Source organism: Dryobates pubescens, chromosome 7 (genome assembly GCF_014839835.1).
Source record: "Dryobates pubescens isolate bDryPub1 chromosome 7, bDryPub1.pri, whole genome shotgun sequence".
Lineage (NCBI taxonomy): Eukaryota > Metazoa > Chordata > Aves > Piciformes > Picidae > Dryobates > Dryobates pubescens.
In genome coordinates this window covers 1,301,560-1,314,698 of record NC_071618.1, presented here as the reverse complement: position 1 = coordinate 1,314,698, position 13,139 = coordinate 1,301,560, and the positions used below count along the sequence as shown (strand labels likewise).

At 42.6% G+C, this 13,139-nt stretch overlaps 1 protein-coding gene across 1 annotated transcript in view; it reads left to right on the top strand.

Annotated features, from left to right (window-relative positions):
* The window catches only part of AFF3 (ALF transcription elongation factor 3), a 371,256-nt gene that overhangs the window by 274,796 nt on the left and 83,321 nt on the right, over positions 1-13,139 (top strand). The window contains exon 9 of the mRNA XM_054163057.1: positions 5,876-5,916. Coding sequence (XP_054019032.1) covers positions 5,876-5,916 — 41 coding nt within the window. The remainder of the gene's footprint in view (positions 1-5,875; positions 5,917-13,139) is intronic.

Genomic DNA, 13,139 nt, shown 5'->3' with positions numbered 1-13,139 from the left:
GAATAATGTGGTGTTGAAAGGTCTGGAGAAATCGTGAAATCCATAAAAGGTTTTATAATTTCTTTGAAGATGTGGCTCTGATGATAACCAACTCCAAAAGAGAAAGATAGAAAGACCCTTTTAAGTCTTACAGCCTGTAAATCTTGAATAAATATCAACTGGACAGTGAAAATCACATTCACACATTTATACTGCAAGTTTACAGAGAAACACTCAAGCTGCAGTTTACAAGTGAATTTAAATCCCTCTGAAATCCACACTGGAAAGCAATCCTTGAACAAAGCCCCTAGGAATAGTAAGGAGTTACAGAATAATGTGGTGAGAGAAGTAACATTGCCTGACCTCAGCTCCTCGGGCTACTTTTTGTGACCACAAGACGCTCAGTGGTTGTTTAAACTCCATAGGTGTGAGAAGGTTTCTTTTGAGCCCTGTTGAGAGTATCATTGCAATGCTGTGAAGCTCTGAAGAAGAATACTGAAAAATGAAGAGTGTTTCAGGACAAGGGAGGAGGATGCCTAACACATTTGGAAAACATGAAGTGAAAGATATTGCCGTGCAATGAGCTGAGCTTTTCCAGAGAAGGGCTGGTGGCTGGCTTGATCACAATCTATAAACACCTCCACAGGGAAAGTAGCTGTGCGGCTGGAAGGCAGCTCCATCTCACAGGCAAGGATATGACTTCCAGGCAAGAAGGTGCCTATAAACAAAGTTGGACTAAAGTCACAGCTGAACACAGAAGGTGACAAACCGTGCGTGTGTTTGGACTGAGGTGGGTTCACCATAAAAGGATTATCCAGTAATTTTGCTCTAGGTCCACAAGAGCTCCGAGATCTGAAGCAGAAAAAAGTTCTTCAGAGTCCTGTAGTCCATATTACAGCGTGCATTCAGGTTCTGCTCTTCACAAAATTTTCTTCCTGGCTTCACTAGTTTAGGAATAAGCTGCATTTAAGCTAAACCCAACAAAACAATAGGAAATTAAAACAGAATCAACGTGGAAGAGAATTGAAAAGTGAAATGTGAAAGAACACAGATATAAAAGTATTTGTTCTGGTCTGGTTCCCAAATGGCAGTATATAGTAATTACATTTTTCCTTAATCCTGGCTTGGGAAAAAATGTCTCTGCAGCTCACTAACTATAGTCCAATACAGGGTGATATCCAGAAATCTTGGTGATTGCTAATATGGGAGATGCTGGCATACGGCTGAAATAGTTAACTGCACAGTTCCAGGGCAACACCTACCAGCCAAAGACAAACAAAATGCATTGGCAACAACGTAATTTACTCATGCACTAGCAGTACTTGCTGTTACCCTGTCACCAAAGAAGTGGTTCAAATTCTCACCATGTGTACGTGCACCTGCACCACGTCAGTGAAGTCTCGGTATGACTAGTGTAGTTCCATACGTGATAACAATTAATCCACCGGACAGGAAAAATGGAAGGCAAAGTGGCTGAATCTCCCAATCATCAATTTATCGTCTTTTATTTGACAAAGTATGATGTGTGTGAGGTACAGGAAAATGCATCTGCATCCTGCAGTGCCTCCAAGACACTCTTCCAAGCCCAGCAGAACATTCTTCAGTATTTGCTTCTTATCCAAAAATGCCTCCAAGCCTAGCAGTTTATGAAGTAATTCTGTTCTAAACAGATGAAAAGACAAGAAAATGAAAGGGAAAGGGGAAGGGGAAGGGGAAGGGGAAGGGGAAGGGGAAGGGGAAGGGGAAGGGGAAGGGGAAGGGGAAGGGGAAGGGGAAGGGGAAGGGGAAGGGGAAGGAAAGGGAAAGGAAAGGGAAAGGAAAGGGAAAGGGAAAGGAAAAAAGAAAAGAGAAAAAAGAGGATTTCTGGGCACCACTCAACACTTCTGTATCTTCAGCTCAACAGCTGTATTCAACCCGTTCTGCTTACTGCTCAGCCCCAATTACAACAAACTAGCTCACTGCTTAGTCCCAATTACAGTGAAAGTATTTAATTTCCTCTTTGATTTCCCTTCAGCAACAGATTGCAACTTGTGACACTTCGGGTAATTTTGGTAGCTCATTTAACACACACTGAAACCTGAATATCTGCTGATTATGTTCCCAAGCTCTGGCTCATTGCAATAAAGGATGGAGAAAAGAGATGCAATCTCTGGAGATTAAGAACCTGAACATGATTACTGCTGGCTGAAAACTTGTTTTGCCCCAGTAGTCTTGGAGTACAGCTACAGTCTTTCATGAATTATTAAGATAGGCAGATCAATGAAACTCTGCCCTAAATGTATCTTTAACCAACAGAGGTGGGGGTCAAAGAAGTCTAACCAGCTAGCATCCCGTAATCTACAACTCTTGATGTAGTAAACCAGTGTAATTCATCTCATCTACTGTGGCTGGTTTCTTTTGCCTGAGTCACCAAAGTGATTATTTTTTTCCCTTCCCTGCTTCCTACTCAGTATTAAAGTTATTCATGTGATGGACTGGCCTCAAAGATCTGTGTTCATATTGAGGTGACCCCACTGAGTCCAAGAACTGAAAATTCAGGATTATACTCATTGCTGGTGAACACTTATCAAGAAAATATTAAGCTTCCCATTAAACACTTTTTAGTGGTAAGTCTTAGAGATCTTTAAATTCTGTCAGCAATATCAAACTTCAAAATTATGTCTTATACTTAATTGCTCTAGCCAGCAGAGTCACTTACTTCCAGGAATAATAAAGACTGTAGAACATATTCTCATCTTCCTGGATGGATGATGATCTGGCCTCAGTAAAGTTGTTAACGATGTAAAATAAAATGCAAATTAAATAGCACAATCAAAATCAAGCTATTAAAAAACAGTCATGCAGACAGTATATGATACTATGTACCACCCTTTTGCTTACATTAGTACATAAATAATGACAGCATTTTAGAAACACAGTAAATAACAGAAAGCTATTTCTATAGCCAGAAGTTTCTCAAACTATGGGTCATGTTCCTCCATGGGGATTCATGAACAAGTTTGAATAAGGTCACAAGAAACCTGTTAGTGAGAAGAAAGGGCAGTTATTTCCCCCTAAGTTGAGCAGCCCAGTCTTCTAGCAGGGCAACAAGAGAGTAAATTGTAATTAGTGGCTGCAAATATTTATACTTGCTGGGGAACTGCTAAATACTTTCAATTACAGCAGATCACTTTCTCCAGGAGAGGGGAGCAATATAGGCTAGAATTAAAATTGCTGGGTAGTTGCTAACTGCCCATCATAGCAAGCAATAGAGCTGTTTCTTCAGGGAGAAAGAATAGACTTGTGACTGGATCTTACTCTCCCATCATTTAGTAACCAACTTGGGGTCACACAAATATGCAATCAAACACGGCTGTGTTTCCAAATGGTGTAAGAAAGAAATCAATAGTCTCATTTACAGAATGAGTGACCACCAAAGCACAGAGTGAAGTGCCCTGTGCAATCTGCATTGCATCCTGGTGAAAAATGACTTCTATTAAAAGACTTAAAATCAGAGGCTAATTGAAAAATAGTAGAATTATCTCAGTGAAAAGCACTTCTATATTTTTCTGTGCTGCCCTGCCTGTCATCTGAACTCACTTTCTCGCCCAGAGGGGATCACCTTTTCAAAGCTGTTAGCAACTGGATATACCAAGATGGAAACTGAAGACTTCCACTTGAGGCTACAGTCCAACACCACATGGTCTGGTTCAGATAGCACACCAAACAGGTCAAGACAAGAGTCCTCTCCTCTTACCTCCTGAGGGCAGCGTTCAGCAAGACTGGAAGAGAAAGTATCCAGACCTTCATCTCTCAAAATGACAGTTTTTAGAGAAATACAAGAGTGATAGGCACCCCACATCTCCATATTAGGGGCTTTAGTGTCATCAAACTCCATATTCTCTATCTTGAGGCCTCTGTAGGGTCCATGAGGCCAGTGGCTACAGAGTAGCCTGGCTGCCTTCTGGATACCAGAGCTACCATGTATTTCACTGCAGAAATGCTCTGCAGCTCCCCAGAAGGGAGTGAGAGCAATATCAGTTGAAAGAAACCTCACTGGTGGACATGCCCTTATCTTGGCAGCAAAGGTCTCCACTGCACACTGCCCAGTGGCCCCATGCTCATATTGTGATGTGACATCCTCTCTCTGGGGAAGCAATTCAGAAAAGGGATCCAGGTAACAACCTGAGGGGAGTGGGGGGAAAAAAAATGGGAGAGGGGAAAAAAAAAAAGAAAAGTGTTGTTTTTCAGATGGTCCAGGTTTCCAACCTGTTGCATTACAAAACCACAGGAACATCTTTGATGGCCTGAGCCAAGAACAGGAAACATTAAAATTGACTTAAACAGCGCTGCCACGTAGTGACTGTGCGTGTGGGAAAGACTAGCCCTGTCTGCTGGCAGGAGAGAAGAAAGAGAGGTGATCTGAGTTGTGTCTACCAAAGTTGGCCATGGAAAAGGGTTCTGACAGTGAGAGGAGGGTCCTGAGTTTTGCCAGCAAAGGCATAACACAGCATTAAAGTTGGGCAGCTTGAAACCCCAAGAAACATAGCCTCTTGCTAGTGAGAGCTGATTAGGCTGGTGAGGGAGATTAACTTGTATTGACCTGGGGCATTAATGAAGAGATTAAGCCATAAGACATTCTTAAACCTGAGGGCTGGATCTCTCCTGCATATGTTTGCTAGAAGTGGGATGAAATTGTCCTAATGAGCTCCTTGCAGAGGAGCAAGTAAAAAAAAGTACAAGCCCACTGGACTGGAGAGTGTTTGCCCCCTGTAAAACCTGCCCTGTACCCAGTGACCTGGATGGCATGCAGGGCATTATATCCAACGACCATGCAAATATGATGACCTACTGGTGACAGTAAAATATATCAGGCTTACCAGCGCTGAGTGGGATGGCTGCAAGCTGTGCAGCTTGTTCAGGAATACTGATGCAGCCTGCATCAGCCTGAGAAGCCAGGGAGAATGGTTTCAAAATTTATTTACTGGTGACTCTAAAGAGAAAAATCAGTGTTTAATTCTACCTTGACTCTTTGTGTTCCTTAACTTGGTGCCCCTTCTATGCCAGATGAGGCACAGCCTGGACAGGTACAGCTGAGAAGGAAATACTCTGGGCAGCCCTAAGTAGAACGGAGGCTTTAAAGTAGATTTCCAAAGCATTAGCATTTCGCTTGCTTAGCAGCTGGTTACTGTGCCAGAGCCATGGATTACACCACTTGAAGTGATTGAAGAAAGGGAAATAATAATAAAGTGGCAAACTAGCTCAGGGATAGGCTTGGGAGTTCTATTAAACCTGAGAGGCTACAGTTCCTCTTCCCAGACCTGCTGGTTAACACAAGAACAAGCACCATGTTTCCCCACCCCATCCAAAGAGCTGTACTAGAAAAAAGCTGAGGAGCAAACCAGCAACAGGTCAATGTTGTACTGTGTGGTCAGAAGCTGCCAGCAGATTGACATGGCAGCACTCACAAAAAGCCTGCAGCCATTCTGGCAGGCTTTGCAAAACTTATAATTATAGCTACAGGCTTCATTGCAAAAGGAACCAAATACATGATATTTGTTTCTGTGGAAGAATGGGAGGAGACTAATGGTAAAGGAGAGGGAGAGGGGAAGGCAGAGAACCAAGTCCTGATGAGTTTTCAGGGACCCACAGGAAAAAAAAGTCGTCTAGAGTAGCTCAGATCTGAAATACTGTGCAGTGCTCTGACAATCTTCTGCTTTATGGTGTACTTAACAAACCGTTCTTACATTTATTGGACTGGAATATCCATTTGACTATAGACTCTCCGCTACTTTGCTCATACTTTAACGTTTTGGACATATGACAAAACTGTGTGTAACACATCTTTTAAAGTGTTGATTGTGCTTGTAATTTTCAAGTCAAAATATAAAATAAACATCTCTGCCCTTTCTTCCAGCAGGCAGCACAGAGATCTGCTCTCCGCGTTCTATCTGACAGGTACATTTTGTCATTTTTATGAACTATAAATTGCTTTATGAAACGTTGAGCCCTATTTATTGTGGCGTATAACTCATAATCGGATTTTGTCCCCAAAGTATCTGTGAACTGGGATGTTAAACATTTTGCATGCTCGGATTTGTCATGCATGTGTAGAGTTTATTACTGGAAAAATCACAGTCTTGTTGTATTTCATACAGAGTATGCAGAATCCCTTGTTGTGATACCAAACGAGAGATAAGAAACTTGCTGGAGAAGGCATGAATGATGCAATAAATTCTGAGCTTTAGAGTTTGCTGAGATAAATCCAAGCTCGTTTTTCAGCAATAAGTACTTCATTTATTCCGAGATGTTCTTTTTTGACTTCTTCCAAATCCTTTCCCTGGGAATTATTCTTCTTTTGATGAGATTATCTGTACGTTTTAGGCACAAAAACAATGCCCTTTTTCACTCCTTAAGTTTTGAGGGATTGGTATTTTGGAGGAATTTAATTCTTTTTTTTTTACTTCTTCTGGCACTGCAGCAGTGCTCCAGGCAGATAAGCAGGAGACCAAATACTTAGACAGTGTTCAGATTTTACTCAGCTCTTTTTCAAGCAAATAGCCATTAATTTCAATGGGAAATTTGCCCAAGTGAGGAATTCAGGATTTGGGCCATAGTAAATGTTATAGTTGGGCCGTGGGTCTGCACAGGTATTTACCTTAAATGACTTTTATGAAAGAGGATTGATTGAAATATAAGGTAGCTTTCTAAGATGATCCTGATTTCTTTGCCAGTTTTGGGAACAGGGGGAGGGATGGGGGAGGAGAGGCTGTACATTTTAGTGCCTGTGAAAAAGAACTAGCAGATTTACATTTATCCACAAATGAGGTACTGTGTCATGCAGGCTGACACAGAGTAAATTTCCCCATGCCTTGTTGGCAGCCCCCTCTGCTCTGTCTGGTCCCCCGCCCCCCGCCTCCCTGGGAATAAGCAGTAATTGACTCTGGAAGCCAGCTCAGGCCAGGATTTCTCCAGAGCAGAGCCTGTCACTTAGACTGAATTATATGTTGTGCCTGGATGAATAACATTTCTCTCTGCTTGGAGGCTAAGACCGCCAAAATTATCGACCTTCCTCCTCCCCCTTAAGTTTACAAACATTGTTTTGTTTAGAATTTTCCCCCCTTAAGCAAAAAAAAAATAATTCCCAAGTGAAATGTGTGGGATGTGGGGGAAATTGCTGGCACAGTTATAAGACACACAAGTATTTTCTGTAACTGGGATGAATGCAAAAAGAAAGAGGCATCAGAGCCAGCATTCTGCACCTCTCCCTGGAGGTGCTCAAGTTCACCATGAGGCAAAGCAGCTTCTGCTGTTGGTGGGGTCAATACCGTGACCAAAGGAAATGTGGGGTGTTTTTTCTCACCAACCTTCCCCTGAGCTGATTGGTGAGCATGGCTGAAGAAGTGCCTCTGGAGGTAGTTAAGAAGCCCCAAACCCAATAGTGAGATCTTTGTCTCCCCTAAAAAGAAAAGTGATAGTGGTGGATAGATGGTCTCTACCTCATGGGTGGTGAAGGAGCTGGGAGAAGGCTGCCTTCGTCTTCAGGGCAAAAGGGCTTAAATGTTGCCCATCACACCTCAGATTTAATATTTATGGTCAGATATTCCCCTCTCTGGCCATAAAAGCATGCCTGGAGACTACCGCTTTTCCACATGCTCTGTAAAGGTTCAGCTGCAAGGGGCACCCTCCTCCCCTCCTTTTGGAAGGGGTGCTGGGAAGGTTGTGGGTGCACCCTGAGAGAGAGAATTGGAGGACCAAAAACCTCACACCGTGGCAGCAGTTTCTGTCTAGCCTTGGCTGAAGTGAGGATGCCTCTGATGTTGCTGCTCATTGCTTGTGTCCCAGTAGCAGCTAAAAGCTCCTGATCACACACCAACACATCTCAGCACCAAGGGAGACGGCAGCTTAAACAGAGCTCTCAGCAGTTTCAGTAGTTTTGCCTGGGTTTTGGTTTGGTTTGGTTTTGTCTTGGTTTGGTTTTTAATATTCTTGGCACAGTTACTGCTTTCAGGTTCTATTAAAATGATAACAGCTAAACTGAAAGGGGGGGGGGAAGGGGGAAGAAGCAAGTTTTTCAACCTGTAGTCATTGATTTCTTTAGTGTATTGCACTCAGTCTTGTTTTCAGAATGACACAGTAACCCCCGGCAGATTTATGTGCAAACACAAAGATTAGTGACCCAGAAGCTTGACTGAAACAGCTTTTCTGCTTCCAGAAGACAGGTTGCTCTGCACTTGCACTGACTGTTTTGTCAGGAAAGATGCACTGGCCCCATTAGCTTTTCATTCTCTCGTGAAAAAGCTTTGGTGTTTATACAGCACAGCTTGGTTTTAATTTTATTGTGCTCTTCAACAAAGTGGTCTTAGATTGCTCAGTTTCTGGGACAGAAGAGAGCAAGGAATTAACTCATATACCTTAATGATATAGCACTAACATATATTCAGTTGTCTGACTCTCATATCAGCTGCCTGAAGAGCCTTCAAATGAAGAAAAATGTCTGTAACTAGAATATTCAGTGTGTTCTGTTGTTGTTTAACAGTAAGTAGTGTGGTTAAGCCCAGTCTCAAACCTGCTTCATCCTGCTGAACTAAATAGATTTTTATTATTGACTCCCATAGTCCCAGAACTCTGACCTTAAGGCTGAAGTTAAAAGCTAAATTTTTCCAGTCTGTTCCACTAACCCAGAATTACTTGCTTGCTGGCTACATTTGCAGTGGAGAATGTCCAGCTGTAAATTACAGCTGTTTGTAATCATACCCAAACACAACACTCGTCATTTTTCTTTTGTTCTTTTAAGGCTGAAAAGGCCACCATGAGGGAGACTACGGAGTACTTAATCCACACATTAAATTTACTTGCACCTCATATTAATGTGCAAGATAAGATTTTCCATGAAGTACAGATTTATAGTGGTCCTAGAGCACTTTTATTCCCCTAGCTGCTTTTATTTCTCTGTACTGTAGTGCAGGCCAAGTGGGTCTGCCGAAGAGTTTTGGACACTTAGAGTGTTGTACCACCACCAAATGTCCTCTCTCAGTGAAGCTCACTCACCACAGTGCTTGGGTGGTACTTAGGAGACATGCCTAATTCACAGACATGGTCTTTTATCCTTTCTGTGTACATATACTGGAGAATGCAGGCAGACCCTGCTAGCTGTTTCTGTATGAATCTTGGTGCAGACTTGAAGGGCACAGGGAGAACTGAACCTGCTAATCACAGCAGCTGTATGGCCATGCTGGCAAGCCTGCCCATCCCATCTGATAAAGAGTCCTGTATGAGTCCAAGTCACTAGCTTATGCACAGTACCTGATTAATAGGTATGTATCATCCAGACCTGAACTGTTAAGTACAGACTGATAAGCCTTTTTGATTTTCCACTATGGGCTGTTGATAGGCAAGGCATCTCAACACTAACATCCATTTGGCAGTGTACAAAAGTCCCATTCATGATGGTTGGTGAGTTAAACAGCTTGTCTGAGCTTCTGTCCACCTTCCTGTCAGGAAGAAGGGATAGTACTTTGCATTTCCATGTAACCATGTCTTGTCTGTCCATGCATGGTCACAATTAGGACATTGACATGCAGGCTGTGCCAGGCACGAGCAGGTTTACCCTAGTGGGTCTCACCAGTTATGCTTAAGATCCTGAAGGACAAATAAATATTCCCTATAGTCCTCTGGAGCAGTAGAGGGTTTGGGGAGCTGAGCAGCAGGTGGTGTGAAGCAGAAGAGCCTAAGATCTGTGAGGAGAGAGACATTTGCAAGCAGAGGTACAGCTGCACTGCCTCTCCTTGGTGCATGCTCATGTTTAGCGCTCAGCTGCAAGGACAATTGAATGGAAAAGCTTGACCTGGGACAACCCAATCCATTCTTCTGACCATGTAAGCAGCCACAGGATCAATGCTTAGTTTAATGGGATCTGTAGCATGACGCTTCTTCTTCAGACAAAGTCACATTGAGATACACCAATTGGATAAAGAGGCCTGGGGAGCGGCCACTTGTAAAGTATTAAGGCAATGGTAAGAGGCAATTTAGACCTTTAACATATCTCTTGAAGCAGAGGAGGAAGCTGTCCAAGCAGCCTTAAAACTTTCAGTGGACCGAGCCAAAGATTTTTGTTCTCAAGTATCTGCTTGAGCCGTGATTAAGCAAAGTAGCTAAACTTGTGATAACCTACAATAAGTAAATAGGCCAGTGGCAGCTAACAAAAACATGTTTCACGTTACTCACGTACATGTATTTGTGCTGGACTGGGGTTTCTTTATGACATTGCCTTTCACACCATGAGCGTCCTTTATAGGAGAAGCTGTGTGGTCAGCTTATCAGCAGAGCAACTCAGCTGCCTGGCTGGTCGGATAGACTTCATGTGACAAGTCTGTCTAATCAGTGACAACCGAGTGGAAGCCTTGGCTCAGGACAGCTGATTTGGATCCCAGCAGAGTGATGGAACTGGGATCATGGACTCTGCAGGAGTCAAAAGTTTCGCTGGAGGAGAGCGTACATGCACAGTGCTCTCTGTCACAGAAACAAACATGGCTCTCACAACATGAGCACATTGCTTGAACTTTCTGGATTATCTTGGAGAGGAAAAAGAAAATATCTCCAGCAGGATTTATGGATTTATCATTTATGCCTCACATGAAAGTTCCGCTGTTTGGAAACATCCCTCCCATATGGTACAGGGTAGCAAAGGGTGCCTGCTGCTAGCAGTGGCCTGGAGTTTCTAATCTCTCCTAGCTACAGAGCTTGAAGTATTGTTACATATTTTCCAGTGTTGGAAACTGTTGTGAAGTAGTGAAAGAGGCCTTTAAAAGAGGAGCCTGTGTGAAAGGCAGTGGGTGAAGAGGAATAGATATCTCTGTGACTCTATTTCCCTTTAACTTGTGAGCAAGATCTGAAGCATTCGTCTATTCACTGCTGGAAGATTTCCCATACCTCGACTCTTGCTGGTGTTTGCTTAGAATTATTATACCATAGCATGGAAGACATGATTTGGATGTATTGCAACACTACATGAGAAGATGGAGCAGAGCTGTCCCAGGGAACCAAAATAATTTTGAGCCCTAGGTGGCAATACTAAATACTGAAATCCCTTTGCTGTTTAGGGGAAAAAAAAAGTTAAGATGTATTCTTTCTTCAAGGAAGTGATAGTGTTCTGCTTGTCATGACAGCCAAACATTTCTCACCTCCTTAAGTGCAACTCCATGGTTTCTCAAAGGCTCCCCAAAGATTCTTAGGGGGAGACAATCAGTTCTAGTTCCTAGAAACACTGGCATTTTGAGAAACACCTAGCTGCTAAAAGAAAGGTCTGACTAGTAATCTCTCATGTATTTTCTTTGGCTTGGTATGTCTTTTAAGAACTAGTGTGTGGATAATTACAGAATTACAGGAAAGGGGAAAGGGAGAAGGTGCAGGTCTGTGGTTTTTCATATATTAGTTAAGGAGAAAACAGGTCCTGTTGCTGGCTGGCAGCATGAAGAATATGCAGAGTGCTATTGGGAAGAAGACTGTATATGTGTGCAGCATATGAAGTGCCTCAGCATATGATTAACCTTACTGGGTATGTAGTAAATAGTAGATAACTGTGATCAAAAAAGTATTCATGTGATTTATCAAACTGAGCAACTGTGCGTTTTGCAATGAAGCAGGAGGTCAATCCTGAAATCTAGGGCAAGTAGAGCAATAGGAAATTGCAGGGACTACGAAGTTAATCATACTGTTGGACTGCTTCCATCTGGTTTTGAAAGGCAGAGTCAGTGCAGCGCTAGCAAGGATGCTTCACGGTAACAGATCAGGAATTAATTTTTTTCAGCAAATCTCCAGCTATCATTTGCAGTAACACAGGCTTATAAAAATGTCATTTAATTTCTTGGGAATAAATCACATAGCACAAGAAGTGTAAGAGTGTTGGGGTTTTTTCATGTGTGTAGCTGAGCAAAATAAAAATAAAAATCGAGAGCAGGAGAAACAGAAAAAAATCCAAGAGGAAACAAGCATTAACGATATGAAACCTGGAAGGCATAAGTGGCCAGCCAGTTAAAGTGTGCAGGTAATTGTCTTTGAAAAATCAGTTTTCAGCTGGGAAACCTCTACGTTTTTATGACCCTTGGAGGCATAATCTTATCTAACCTGTCCATCCATCTTCATCAGCCTGGGTCAAAGGAGCACTGACTTAACGTATCACTGAACTGAAACTCTGAACACTGCTCTCTTGTATCCTGAGTACATACCTATGGGCAGTGAATTTGTTAATGAATTCTGTTTTCTTTATTATTTATGTTGCTTATGATTGTTCAATGAGACTTAAATATTATGCTACCTTTGGGCAACAACGGACACCCTAGGCAATGAACATGTGTAAAACAAAGGGGATTTTAACCTTGATAGTAACTCCAGAAGCCAAAAATTACTTTATTGGAAGAGGTAAGAGGACTGGTAGTTGATAACATTAAACTGTTCTTATTTCAAGAGTGGGATAAGAGAACCAGAGACCTATACTACAAACGATGTGTTGTGCTATTTTTAGTGCTATGCTGCAAAAGGGAAAGCTTATAAATACATTTGTATCTATTTCCTGGCAGTCTGACAACAAGAGTGCTCAAGTTTACACAGCACCAATAGCAGTAAGTTGGGGACCAGGCTGTTCCCACAAATCATCACAGTTTCATCACCACCTTCTTTTAAGAAAAGATGGGAATTTGTAGCAAGCAGCAGTGCCTCAGCCTGGTCCAGCTACATGACATTAGCTTGAGACTTGACCCTCGTGTGCTTGTGAATTCACAGAATCACAGAATTGTCAGGCTTGGAAGGGACCTCAAGGATTGTCTAGTTCCAAGCCCCCTGCCATAGCAGGGACATCTCACACTAGATCAGGTTGCCCAGAGCCACATCCAGCCTGGCCTTAAAAAATTCTAGGGATGGGGCTTCTACCACCTCCCTGGGAAACCTGTTCTAGTGTCTCACCACCCTCAGGGTGAAGAGCTTCTTCCTAATGTCTAATCTAAATCTACCCTCCTCTAGCTTGGATCCATTTCCCCCAGTTGTATCACTACCCAACATCCTAAAAAGTCCCTCGCCAGCTTTCTTGTAGCCCACTTCAGATACTGGAAGGCCACAGTAAGGTCTCCTCAAAGCTTTCCTTTCTGCAAACTGAACCACCCCAATTCTCTCAGCCTGTCCTCACA